The sequence below is a fragment of the Xiphophorus couchianus genome, chromosome 5 (genome assembly GCF_001444195.1).
Source record: "Xiphophorus couchianus chromosome 5, X_couchianus-1.0, whole genome shotgun sequence".
Lineage (NCBI taxonomy): Eukaryota > Metazoa > Chordata > Actinopteri > Cyprinodontiformes > Poeciliidae > Xiphophorus > Xiphophorus couchianus.
Genome location: NC_040232.1, coordinates 38,458,842 through 38,473,543, shown reverse-complemented (window position 1 = coordinate 38,473,543; position 14,702 = coordinate 38,458,842). Strand labels below are relative to the sequence as shown.

The window sequence follows — 14,702 nt, the reverse complement described above, 5'->3', positions numbered from 1 at the left end:
TAAAAGCATGATGCATCACCGACTACGTGGTAAAGATTTGTTTCACTCCCAAGTGCATTTTTACATACCTTTGCTTGCTATGAGGGCATAGTTTACTTTCAATATATTACCGTCATATTTAGTAAATTAGAATACTTTCTGAGAAGGCTAATTTGTCAAATTAAAAATATCTTTTGAAAACTGACAACCTTTAAACACATATTAAACATACATTTCATGAAGCTCACATTTCTGTAATAAAAATGGTTTTATTGGTCTGATGTAATGTTATCATTTTAAATGTTATGTTTCTATAACTAAGTGGAAAATCATCATAATTAACATCAGACATCGCCCTGTGAGTGTAATTAATCTATATAATGTGTTTCACTTAGTCATAGTTTTTGAAATAAATTGACTTTTCAACAATATTCTAATTTATTGAATCGGTCTGTAATTTTGTGTCATGGAAAGAATATTATACAAATAGGGTTTCACTTTTTTTTACAAATATTTTAAAATACAGTAAGTAAGTAGTGCAGGTGATTTCAGCCTCGCTCAGCTAACCTCAGGCACATCTTTCAGAAATATTTTTTGATTAACATTTTGAAGGCAATGTAGTATTGTCCTATTACTTCCCAGTAATGTGCTTCATTATGTTAGCTGACCAAATAAAATCCAAAAGAAAATAAACTGACGTTTCCGGTGAACAACACAACCTTCAAAAACGTTTCACATTACTAAAGTACTACACTGATTGGCACAACTGTTGAAAGCAAAAAGACCTTCACAAAAAAGTCTTACTGTTGCAAATGTTATTGATGGCAGATTATAGAAGAAACAAATAAGTCATTTTTAATATTAAAAAACACATAAAACGGGGCGTGCCGTGTTGGCGTAGCGGTTAGCGCGACCCATGTTTGGAGGCCTTGAGTCCTCGATGCAGCCGTCGCGGGTTCGACTCCTGGACCCGACGATATTTGCCGCATGTCTTCCCCCCTCTCCTTTCCTGTCAGCCTACTTTCATATAAGGGTCACTAGAGCCACAAAAAGACCCCCTGGAGGGCTAACTCCCCCCCCCCCAACCACCACCACCACATTAAACACTCCAATTGGTTAAACATTTAAAGCTGTGAGTCAAATTTACACTAATCACAAATGTGTCAGAAATTACAGCAAACTTCTACAATACACAAGAAAAAGAAAAGAGAAATGTTTTAAATATTTCAAATTGTCAAAAAGAAGGTTTTCTGTGAGCAAAGCAATACTAGACAAGATGTGAAGTTTTCACCTGATGAAGGTTACCATAACTCACAAACTGAGACACAAACTGAGTCACAGCTCTTAGTTTGCAGCACAGATAAAATGAAACTCATCATGATCAGACTTGATGAACCAGAGATGGTCTCCTTCTTTCTCCATGTTTTGATGGTAACTTTCTCATCCTTAGAGGAATCTTCCATGTCCTTTTGGTCTTCAGGTTTCAATGTCAAAAGCAAAGTATTTTCATCTCTCGTCCTCAGAGCTCTCTACAAGGACATTGTTGCCTCTTGTGCTATATCCTAACAACTTTTCAACTCCCTTCGTAACAAGAAATCCAAGGTCCCATCACAGGCAAAAATCCTCTTGACTTGGTGTTCAGTTAAAATGGTTTGTAAAGTCAGTTTGAAGTCGTCTCTCTGGAATCGATCTACCTCCAACCAAGTTGAGAAGCAAACTGAGAATTCTTGTATCTCTCTGAACATTTATGACATCACTGACATCACACAGAGGTTCTCATGGATACGATGATGTCAAATAACCTGTGTCAGGGTTTTGTTTGTTTTAGTTGCTATGAAAACACAAGGAGTTATGACTGGCGTAAGATTATTGTCAATTAAAAATGCATGCGTAGACATCTAAATTAGTAAATGTTAGTCAACAAATGTGCAGAAATTTAAGTTTTGTATTTGTCTCATTTTCCAACTCATACATGCATGTAAAAATGGGATATTGTACATATGAGGATACTCATGAACAAATTGAAATAGTTATGGACAATCCATGAAGAGCACAGAGATCCAATAACAGAACACCACTCTGGTTTAGATCAGGGTGGCCGATCCTCCCAACCACACCCCTCCAGGTCTGCAACAGCAATATGACTAACTTTAAACACTTATAAGCAGAGGCTGAAAACAGCTTTTACTTTTCTTTTTTACTTTTCAATGAAAGTAAAATATATATAATATACTATAGAAGAAACAAAAAAATGTAATTTCAATATTAAAAAACATATAAAACACTCCATTAGTTAAACATTTAAAGCTGTGAGTCAAATTTACACTAATCACAAATGTGTCAGAAATTACAGCAAACTTCTACAATACACAAGAAAAAGAAAAGAAAAATGTTTTAAATATTTCAAATTGTCAAAAAGAAGGTTTTCTGTGAGCAAAGCAATACTAGACAAGATGTGAAGTTTTCACCTGATGAAGGTTACCATAACTCACAAACTGAGACACAAACTGAGTCACAGCTCTTAGTTTGCAGCACAGATAAAATGAAACTCATCATGATCAGACTTGATGAACCAGAGATGGTCTCCTTCTTTCTCCATGTTTTGATGGTAACTTTCTCATCCTTAGAGGAATCTTCCATGTCTTTTGGTCTTCAGGGTTCAATGTCAAAAGCAAAGTATTTTCATCTCTCGTCCTCAGAGCTCTCTACAAGGACATTGTTGCCTCTTGTGATATATCCTAACAACTTTTCAACTCCCTTCGTAACAAGAAATCCAAGGTCCCATCACAGGCAAAAATCCTCTTGACTTGGTGTTCAGTTAAAATGGTTTGTAAAGTCAGTTTGAAGTCGTCTCTCTGGGATCGATCTACCTCCAACCAAGTTGAAAAGCAAACTGAGAATTCTTGTATCTCTCTGAACATTTATGACATCACTGACATCACACAGAGGTTCTCATGGATACGATGATGTCAAACAACCTGTGTCAGGTTCTTGTTTGTTTTAGTTGCTATGGAAACACAAGGAGTTATCTATGAGGTAAGATTACTGTCAATTAAAAATGAATGCGTAGACATCTAAATTAGTAAATGTTAGTCAACAAATGTGCAGAAATTTAAGTTTTGTATTTGTCCACTTTTCCAACTCATACATGCATGTAAAAATCTGAGAGCTGTGTGTGTCTGACACCCTGGACGAGAAAACCGAAAGAAAGAGAATGTGATGAATGACATGCAAAACCTGTTGCATGTCAAGGTTCTTTCTTTTAGTATTTCAATAAATAATATAAAAATTCAAAGCTATATAAGTAAATGCATGAATAAATGAGCCAGAAATGGGTAGAGTGCCTTCTCTGGGTCTAGGAGGATGTCCTGCCCCAAGTGGAGGAGTTGAAGTATCTCAGAATCTTGTTCAGGAATGAGGGAAAGATGGAGCTGGAGATTGACAGGCAGATTGGTGCAGAGTGTGCAGTGGAGCGGTGATGTGCTGATCTGTCTTGGTGAAGAGTCAAAAAGCGAGGCTCTCAACTTACCGGTTGATCAACGTTCCTACATTCATCTACGGTCATGAGCTTTGGGTCATGACCAAAATAAAGAGGGCACAGATACAAGCAACCGAAATGAGTTTTTAGGGTGTCTGGGCTCTCTGTTAGAGATAGGGTGAGAAACTCAGTCATCCAGGAGGCACTCAGAGTAGAACTGATGCTCTTTCACATCTAGAGATGGCTAGGGCACCTGGTTAGGATTCCTCCTGGGTGCCTTCCTGGTGAGGTGTTCCAGGCATGTCCTAGAGGGAGGAAAACCCGCGGAAGACCAGGGACACACTGAAGAAACGATGTTCCTCTGCCGGCCTGGGAACACCCTGGGATTCCTCCAGAGGATCTGGAACAAGTGGCTGGGGAGAGGGAAGTCTGGGCCTCCTTACTTAGGCTGCTACCTCCATGACCCAACTTCGTATAAGCGGAAAATGGATGGATGGACAAATAAACGCACACACACACACACATGGATGATATACATGGTATAATAAAATATAGACAGTATTGTTAAATAGCTTGGTTAGTTAGCTAGTTTCACAAACTATAAAATAGGTAAATTTGAGAATATGTAAGCAACATGCTCTTTCTCACACACACATAAGGGATGTTTATATTTACAAATGCTTAAAAAATCAAAAATAAAAAGATTTCAAATATGAAATAATTATTGTGTTACAGCCCCCCACCCTTTTTTTATGAGGAGGGGAGTAACACGACAGTCACAATCATTTGACAGAGTCCAGGTGAATGTTATAAAAAGGAGGGATTTATTGATAACGAAAATCCCGGAAGGCTCACACAAACTGTGGGGGAGAAAGGGGCGGTTAGGGGGGTGCCAAATCATAGAAAATAATAAAACAAAACAGGGCCTAACTACCGTCTGAGCTAAAGAAACAAAAGAAAACAAAAACCCTGTTTATCTAATCTAACAAAAGTTTCCACCAAAACTTTACATGGGTGGCACCCACCTCCTTACCTAGTGTATCTAACAGAAAATACACCTACGTGATGAAATGTACAGGGTACCCCAAACTTACCTCGCCCTCTAACTCCCACCACAAACCTTCCCACAAAGAGCAACAAGACATGCGTCAGGTAACAAAGCCAGCCCTCCGCTCTCCCCAGCTGGGCTGCTTAAATAAGGCCTCCCTGCATGCTGATTGGCCCATAGTTGATGAGGATCAATCAGGGGAGATTGACACCAGCTTTCCCTAGTACCTGTGAAGAAACAAAGGGGGAGGGGAAAAAGAAACAAACAGCCTGCCAGGCATGTAACAATTGTGTAGAATAAAAAATAGTAGAAGATATTACATTAAATATTAAAGGTTTTATATAATATTTTCTCCTGCCTCTGGCTGTGGCTCCAGCTGCATTTCTAAACTTTTGAAACTTCCTGGGAGGTTTTTCAACAGGTGTAGCCTGGTGATAACCAGTTCCTTGTTCTAAAGAACTGGTAAATATTATTTAATAAAAATATGATATTTACAATTAGACGCACACACAATTAAAAACATACAATTATACTCCAATAATATAAAATCATTTTTAATACAGGTTTGGAGGTTTGTGAGGAACAATAACGTTGCACTCTCTGAAATGGAACATAAAATTAAACAGATATTAAACCTTTGGGTTCAGGGGAATGATGGACAGCAACTGAAGAATAAATTGATTTTTTTTTAAACCAAGTCTTCATTAGAGACACTCTTGAAACTTTTCAGTCTTAAACTGGGATTCAATATTTCTCATTCAAATAAAAAAATGGCACAATCAGGCATTTTGTTTTAAATGTTGGGAACTTCAAATCTTGAATAAAACATCTTTGCCTTTTAAATAAACTTTACCACCACAGAGCCAGGCTGACATATTTTCAATTATATCGCGCTGCAGCATTCAAATTTCATATTCTGCATTTATTGTCATGTTCTGAACCTGATGGGGTTTTACAGAGCTTTGCATCAGCTTCCCCTTCAGAGTTTTTATATTGCAACTTTGCCCGAAGAGCAGCGTATAGAAAACGACCCTTTGTGATGCAAAGAACTACCATTTCTCCATTCGTTCCCACTTTGTAATTCAGACAGCCTCATCTTTTTCCTCTCAGCGACAAAAAGCAGTCAAGGCATTGTCAATGCCAACCGGACCGCAGTGCGCACAGGGGCGACGCTGCGCGCCGCGCTGCTGCGCGCACCATGACCACCCTCGGAAGACGGATGCGGCTCGGTTGCTGGTCAATCAGGCTTATAATGTTTTCTTCGCGTTTTTATCAGCTGTGGTTTTAAGACAAAAGTTTTACAAGAAGCTCAAACAATGGCCCGAATCTAAATAGACCCACCGCTTCACTGAGGTAAGGTCATTTATTTGTTCATTGTAACAAATGGCCACATGACTCATGTACTAGTTTACGGCGAAAACCTTTTGTTATGCGGATAAGTTCCAGTATTTAAACTTGGCTATACTTTAACTTTATTGGGCAAAATGATATTTTCTTTGCGCATTCTGTGTAATTGTGAAACTGAATCAATCGTCTTGATTCAGGAAATAAACTGCCCTGACCTAATTGTTGACGGGCTAATTGTAATATGACCATAGATTATATCATTTATTAGAGGACTTGGTGTGGGAATATAATTGATTTTAAAGTACATTTTCCTCACATAGATTGCTGTCAGCCTGTGATTTAGACCTAATTGAGTTTAAATGACAACCTAGAAACACTCGTTGCTGTCCAGTACGATGTTGAACAGACAATTCTGGGTTTTTAAATCGTTTGAACAATTCTTAATTTTGTGCAAGAATTTTTCTTCCTATGAAATGTGAGACCATTAATAGACAATCATACCCAAACACGCTTAAAGATCCCTAACTGCTCATTTTTGCTCTTTTAACAACAAAATTATCATAATGACAACAGTTCTCTATCTGAAGTAATTTAGAGTAAGCCACTGGAGAGTGGTTTTCACACTAAATGCTGCCTTAATGTCAGCAGCTTTATGTGATAATACACCTTAAAATGTGTTTAGATTTTACTATTCATCCCCCACAAGTAAAAACAAAACAGAACAAAAAAAAAACACAATTGGTAATTTTGAAAAAAATAGTCTGCTGTTCTTTGGCTAAAACGCAGCAGAATATTCTTCATTGTCATTGCTCAGTTGTTATGAGCTAAAACAGAAATGTTTGTACTAAATGCCCTTTGGTGTCCAACAGAACTGCAGTCATAATGCAGATCAGTTTATACTAGAGATGCTCAGATCCAGGATTTTTCAGGTTCTGATCTAATCCTGATATCAGGTCACCAATATTTTCTAAAGAAAATCACTTTCACCAAAGTATTTGGTGTTGTTTTTAACACGGGGCTATAAGTGAACACATAAGAATACAAAATGCCACATACATGTGAGCTATGCAAATTCTGTCCGACTAATAATTGCAAATGTTTCAGACAATCCTTTATATGGAGCTTCTAGATCTGTATATTTCCTGACTTTTTAAATAAGGTAGCAGTTACTACTGCTGTCAAAAGCTTTTTGGTAAATGTTTCAAAAATGGTCTGAAAAGCCTCTTTAACTAGAGACAAAAAACATGTTATTCATAAGCCTAACTCTAACAAAATCATAAAACAGCTCACAACCTTTGCCAAACAGTGAAAAAGCATATGTTGGTAACATCATTAAGCTGTTCTTAACAACCACTATTAAAACAGATAGCATACAGATAGCTAATCACAGCAGTCTTTGCGTAACTTCTTGTGTATAAATATTCATACATTTTTATTAAAGTCTGCCATAAGGTGGCCATGAGGTTACCAGAAAAAATTTCCACTGCTCCAAATGTTTTACAATAAATGTTTATCTTGTATTTTTCCCATTTGGCCAAAAAGCTTTCATAACAACAAAAGTTTAATGTAGGGGCCTGCATGGGGTGATTGACAGCGCTAAGCCCCCCCTCCTGGCTCTGATTGGTTGTTTTTGACTGAAAGCGAAGCATTTTTGCAGATTGCAGGTGGAGGAGCTTGATCTATTCACAGATTACCTGTCTGATAATCTGTGAAAATGTCCGATCATTATGTCAGGACATAGTGACAGATTTAAAAAATATGTAAGAAACTGATTTTTGAAAAGTTGCATATTCTTGCAACAGCTTTATTATGTTTTATTTAGGCATGAATAAATCTGGTGAGTTACTGTTATTTTAGCTTCCAAGTGTTCAGGTTTACAGTGAATTCTACTTTTGCCTCTATGTTCATTAAAAAAAAGGATTGAAATCTTTACTGGTCCAACTAATGTTTCAATATTCATTCTGCAGGCTGGCTGTTAGCCATGAACGAGGATGAGCTAAACATGACTCAAAAGGAGCATTTTCCATTTGAAGATGAACATTTCGACTGCTGTATTGAGGAGAACCTCTGGACATTGAATGACAGCACAAAGCTGGTTGGAGTTCAAGTTGTCCTCATCCTCTCTTACAGCACAATCATCTTATTTGGAGTCACTGGAAACTCCTTGGTGATTTATGCTGTCTATAAATTCAAAAACCTACGCACAGTGACCAACTTCTTCATAGTGAACTTAGCTGTGGCTGACCTGCTGGTGAACACGCTGTGTTTGCCTTTCACTCTTGTCTACCTTCTCTATGACGATTGGATGTTCGGTCAGGTGTTATGCTTCCTGCTGCCTTTCGCTCAAGGCATGGCTGTACACGTCTCCACCATCACTCTGAACATCATCGCTCTGGACCGCCACAGGAGCATCGTCCACCACATGGAGACCAAGATGTCCAGAGACATGTGTGCCGTGGTCATCGTCATCACATGGGCCCTCAGCGCCTTACTGGCTAGCCCGCTTGCCATTTTCAGGGAGTTTGGGTCCTTTAACATTTCCACCGAAGAGACCCTGCAGGTGTGCACGGAGAAGTGGCCAGAGAGCAGCATGAATGGAAAAATCTACAGCTTCTCCATGCTGGTGGTCCAGGTTGTCATACCGCTGCTCATCAATTCTGTTGCATACATCCGCATATGGAACAAACTGAAGAAGCACATGATATGCGGCCGCAATGACAACCAGCGAAGGAAGAAGACCACCAAGATGATGCTGACCATGGTGGTGGTCTTTGCTGTGAGCTGGCTGCCCTTCCACGCATTCCAACTGGCTATAGACATTGACAACAGTGTGCTGAATATGAAAGACTTTAAGCTGGTTTTCACCGTGTTCCACATCATGGCCATGTGCTCGACCTGCGTCAATCCCATCCTGTACGGGTGGATGAACAACAACTACAGGACGGCCTTTTTGTCTGTGGTCAAATGTTACCCGCCCCTTGGTGTCAGATATAGATCCTCCAAAAACAGAGAGAAAGAAAAAGATGACGATAGGGACTGCACTGACTTCAGGTCAACAAACCTCTGAGAACAGGGGGGAGTATTTATTTGTCGACTCAAAACGCACAGTCCCTCGTAACGTTTTTGTTTTTTTTTGTCACTTTTACACATTTGTCATGCTACAGTCAGAAGCTTCTGTATTTTTATTTGGGATAGATCAAGGCAAAGAGATGCACAATAAGGAAGTAAACAGTCAAATTTCTTACAAATCATATTCTGTAAAGCGTGTGTTTGTACTGAGCCTCCAAACTTCTGAGGCCTCTAAAAAAATCCAGTGGAGCCAAAAGGTAACAGGAGTCATGGTGTTGGTTTATTTCAGCGTGAATAGAGCTGCATCTCACAGAGCACTGTTCATTCTAAAATGCGCAAAAATATGGCATAGCTGCACACTTTCCAGAACATCATAATCTACCTAATCAGAGGCTGGGCAAGGAAACAAAGATTCAAAGACGCAACGAAGAGGCCCATGGTATCTCTGGAGGAGCTGCAGAGATCCACGTCTCACATTGGAGTATGTGTTGCTATGGCAACTATTAGTTGTGCATTTCAAAGATGTAGCTGTACTGAATGTGGCAAGAAAATAGTGTTAAAAGAAAGCCAAGGTGGAAGAAGCTGCTGTGGTCAAAATAAGAGCAAACTGTGAATTTTGTGGCTTGTATAACTGAACATCATCTTAAACACATAGTGATACATGATGGTGGCAGCATCATCCTGTCCGGAGACGGGATAGAACTGGTTTAACTGGAAAACTAATGAGCACCGTGAAAATGATGTATCACTTTCCTTCTGTAAAATTACTATCTTTGACGTGACATGAAATTCTGTAAGTTTGTGGTTATAACATGACAAACTGTGGAGAAGTTCAAAGGGTGTGAAAACATTCAGGGCACTGTAAGTGTGTCATTATGTTACAATGAAAACTGGTTCAAAATGCTTTTAATGTTTAAGATGAAATTTTGCATGAATTTATCGTAACCATTAATGATAGGACAAAATGAGTCTTTTGTTTTTAGGTAAAACTATTGTTTATGTGGACCGTCTGCAGTTATGTTTGGATGCATATTGTGGGATCGTTGATGCTGTCTGAGGTTTTCTAGTAGGTATTAGGCTGAGTTCACACATCTGGAAAATGCAACCAAACTCCACCTTTCTTACTGCAGTCGGAATTTGGCTCTTTTCACCCAAAAAATAAAAATCCCATTGGTGCCTTTTCCGTATGTGGTACGAAATTTTACACAGATCTGATAGTTTTCAAAGCGTCTGCAGTCTGAACGGCCATGCTGCATTTTAGCCCACTTTCACGCCGTTGATGTGAAACATGTCCCATATACGGTAAATCCAGACATAAACAATGGCTGAACATGATAATTATGAAATTATTAAGGAAGTCTGTTAGTGAAGCACATCGACCCAATCCCACCACTCCTGGATCTGACAGCCAAACAGACTCCTCTACAGATAACTCTCCTCTGAAGGCCGTTGTTACTGGTTCTGCTTTCTTTTTGTCATCTTCCTTCGTCTTGTGTGATCTTATCTGCTGTCTCCCATTGCTCTCATAGTTGTAGTATTTAATTGAAAAGAAAAAACTAAATCAAATTTCAGCAGAAAAATTGGAATTGAACATGGAGACCGACTGTGTGAACATAGCCTTATTGCAAAAAATCTTACATTATATTTGTGTTTTTCTTTCAAGGAGGATTTTAAGTTTGTAATCTTTCAAGGTGATGTGGACTACAGTTTAAAACGACTGCAGTTTTAAACTGCTCTATTCTCTAACAGAAGAATAGAGTTCTTTTTGGAGAACTCTATTTCTCCAAAAAGAAATAGAGTTTTGTTTTTGGAGAGAAACTGCCTTTTTACTTTACTTCTTCAGACCTCTTGATCATGTAAGGAGAACGTTTAAAATGCATAAAGACAGAATTTGACCGACCAAATACTTCAGTTTAGTAGATGGGCTCCTGAAGGACGATCATTCAGTCTGTACCGATGCTATTTCCCAAAGATATGACCTCCTGTTCATGTGCTGTTGATAGATTGTATAGCCTGGCATGTTCCTTTGAGTACAAATTGCAGAGCACAATTTCATCGGGTACAAGCATTGGACAGAAAAGAAAAGCTGCAAGGTAAAAAAAAAAAAAAAACCTTTGAAAGAGTTTCAGAAAGCTTGAAAAAGTTATTGATCAATGACCCTTTGGCTCCTTCATAGGCAATAAAAATGAGTTTGTCATACAAAGAGCTCAAGTTTTCTCAGTTAGAAACTTTTCTTATTTTGTCTAGATTTTTTAAGAATTGCTTTCCATTATATTAAGATGTTAAATATGTCACAAACTAAGGAGAAAAAAGGTTGAATGTTAGCTTTTTGCAACTTCCACTGCCAACAGATACTACACAAAAAACCAACACAAAAACAAATACACTATGAAACTGTTCATTATCGTCATAGGCTGACCTTGCACATAAGTCATCAGCAAATGATCATATTTCCATGGTAAGATCACAGGCATTTCAAGGCTTTCTCTTGAGTTTGCATAAATAAAAGTTTGCTTTGAATCCCATAATTTCCTGCACATTGATGATGCAGTTTGCTTTGAGTGGTCTGTAATAAATGTAGCTTTTTAACAATTGGGTGTCCTATTTGAACTTCCTTTGAATGCATGTTGTTGCTGATTGCTTATCGTCACCTAACTGAAATAATAAGTCATTATTTTAGGAGTCGCCACCTGCTTTTTTTCCCAAAAGATGTTTTAGGAAAAAAAATTAAAAAATAAAAACTTCTAGTAAAAAAAATTACTTATGAAGGTGACGCTATGTTACAGGTCTTGTTCTGTTTGATTGAAAATTGGAAAAAAAATGTTTTTTTTTTTTATTATTTTAATAATATAAACTGCATACAGCTCAGATAATTAAAGAACATAATCAGTAGCCGATATTTTTTTTTTAGGAACACCTGCTTGTTAGCTCCAAAAGCAAATCAACAAACCGTATTGCATCGATGGATTAAGGAGTTCTAAAGAACGAGGGGCTTGTAATGTTTGACTGGAAAAAGGTGGCGAGAGAAGAGAAAATCAAGAATCAAACTCAGGACTAGAACTTAAAATACCTTTTGATGTCACAGTTAGAAGAAAATGTGCAGGCTGGTTTGAGATGACAGAAAAGCAACAGTAGCTCAAATAATGATTTGTTACAATCAAGGTATGTTAAATATTATAACAGCATCTCTGCTGCCTCGGTCATCTGGAGGGTATTTGAAGCAGCTGAATGGTAGATGAACACTCAATGTTTTTTCCAGTTAAACTAGCAGTAGGAGTCACAATGTGCGTTTTATTTATTACATTAGAAATGCAACTATGTTAAATGCCTTTTTCTGAAGATTACGAAAAGTTTTATACATGTTCTTTAAACTTGCTTTGTTGTTTGTTTTGGGAGCGTCATCTTAGAACCTGATTTCCTGATTCAGAGATTTCCAAATGTGGAAGGTTTAAATTGTTGTTTTTTAAAATTTTTTTATTCCTGTCATTGTAGCTAAATTTGTCAATTCATAATGAATGTGCTTCAGGGTCTACACTGTGTAAAAATTCATGTGAATAAAAATAATAAAACTTCAGTCTTTTGATATCTAAAAACATGAATAATATTATTTCTGATGCATTTTGTTGATCATTTAAACTAAGCTTGCATACAATTTAATTTCATGTTTTTTCAATGCTGGAGGAGTAAAAGATTTATATGCTTGTATTATTTTGATGAAGTATGGATTTTAATATGAAAATTCATATTGTAAATTTTATCATGGCTTCTTTTGTTTCATTAGATTATCAGAAAATCTCAAATGAAAGAAGATTTATCTGAATAAGGAAAAATTTAGCATAAAAATGTGTAAACACTTCTCCCAGTTATTTCATGATTGTGGATAAATTACCCAATACCAATCATTTACTAAGCAACTTAGTGCAATAATATGAAGCTCATCAACAGTTTCAGATTATGAAAATGTCAATTTAAGCAATATTTAGAGATGTTATAAAGGTGTTTTTTTTTCTAAAAAGTGGTAGAAGAAAAGAACAATAACGGGTGTTGGGAAGCCATGGTTCTCTGAGGGAGTGAAGAATAACCTGTGGGGTTTGATCCGGCAGATTATCTACTGAACCTCAACCTGGTGTAGAAAATTCATTTCAGTTCTGATAGACATCCTGTTGTCCATCTGCAGGGACAAACAAGTCCAATCCTTCCCAGAATTCTGCTAGAGTTAAAGGATTTGCTGCTGTGTTGGTTGTTGACGCCACAGAACAATTTCAGGGTTGGGTTGTTTGGCTTAATGGGTCAGACAGTTTTCGTAGCAGGGGGTTGGGCCTAATGCCAGGTTAGCAAACTTTTTACTTAAACACCTCACAGTAACACCATGTACCTGGGGCCAGGTGTGTGAACGGAGTGAAGTCCTCCACTAAAAGAAGTCTTGCTTTGGTTGGGTTGCAATGACATGGCATCCAGGAGTCTCTGCACATAGGCTCAATAAATGTATTTGTACTGATGACATTCTTCAAAGTTGTCAAATGTGTTTTTCGTCTTATGTTTCAGCCAATCACTAGCTGCTTATTCATTCGGCCCAGTGGTGGGGTGCAGGATTGGAAGGTCATGTTAAGCAGAGAACCTCTAAGAGGCTTTCTTGGAAAACCGAGGAACACAGCCCTTCCTCTATCCTGCCCTCTTTGTTTGAGCGTTGTAATGGCTTTTACAGTGATTACGCCGGTCTTCGGGTTTTGTAGAGCTCTTCCTGTTGACCACGACCTCACTGATTAACTTTGCATGTACGTGAGGAGCTGAGGGATTGAGACATTAGATGCCCAGGTCTCCATTTTTAGAAAGCTATTGATAGTGCATTCAGCACCAAGTCAATAATTGTTTCTTTAGCTGTCCGACATTATTGAACGGCTGCCCCTGACACCAAGCTAACCCTCAGGATGGGAGCAGTCCACTCACTGCTCGAGTAAAATTAACAAAAGCTTAGAAAGTAAAGTAAATTTACCCTTCTTTACTAATTGTCTTGTCTGTTGGCTTTTAAAGATAGATTGAAGTCGTCCTCCAAAAACTCCCTTGACCTTCAGCCCCATAAGTGGTAGCATCTAATTCGCCTCCTTTTGACAGTAATGAGATGGAGTCAGATGCAGAATAGAGGCACATTGATTTGAGATAGAGAAGCAGCAAAAGGATAGGAGGAAGAAGACAGAGACTGGTGAACTCCTAATATGCAATGATAAAGTTTATATTGATATGTAGGGATTTGTAATATTTATACTTTTCTTAACTCAGTGAATATCATGGAGAGTACCACCCTGTTCCTCTGCAACATCCTTCGTGGCAGAAATGATGGAGCTCATTGAGATTGGTTTGTTAGCTGACATGAACGTGGAACAGTCCACACATCCACAGCCTCGGTCTGCTGACGTCCAGCTGTAGTGTGTCTGGGATCGATTTTCCAGCAATGTCCACGTTTCAGCTACCTTCTAATTTCAGTTGCAGTCAAATTTAGCTGTCGTCCCTCTTCTTCGCGCAATGTTCTGGAAGAGCCCCTCAGCATGAAGCTGCCACCATCGTGCTTTACAGCTGGTGCAATGCGCTTAGCTTTGAAAGCTAAATGGTTCATCCTATAGCATGTGATTGTGGCCAAATACATCAAACTTTCTCTCATCCCTCCATAAAATGTGGCGTTAGACAATGTTTGGCTTCTCCATGCGATTAGTTGCAAATTTAAATTGACAGTGTTGATTTTCAAGCAGGTGAGGCTTTCTCTTTAAGCACACACACACTGTCCAT

At 38.2% G+C, this 14,702-nt stretch overlaps 1 protein-coding gene across 1 annotated transcript; it reads left to right on the top strand.

Annotated features, from left to right (window-relative positions):
- The first annotated feature begins 5,673 nt into the window (after positions 1-5,673).
- On the top strand, positions 5,674-11,021 carry npy2r (neuropeptide Y receptor Y2). Its single transcript, XM_028016422.1, has 2 exons — positions 5,674-5,858; positions 7,820-11,021. The coding sequence occupies exon 2, from the start codon at positions 7,834-7,836 to the stop codon at positions 8,917-8,919; it is 1,086 nt and encodes a 361-aa protein (XP_027872223.1). The 5' UTR covers positions 5,674-5,858; positions 7,820-7,833; the 3' UTR covers positions 8,920-11,021.
- Positions 11,022-14,702: the final 3,681 nt, after the last annotated feature.

Coding starts and splice junctions, on each gene's coding strand:
- npy2r (XM_028016422.1), top strand. CDS start 7,834: ATGAACGAGGATGAGCTAAACATGACTCAAAAGGAGCATTTTCCATTT.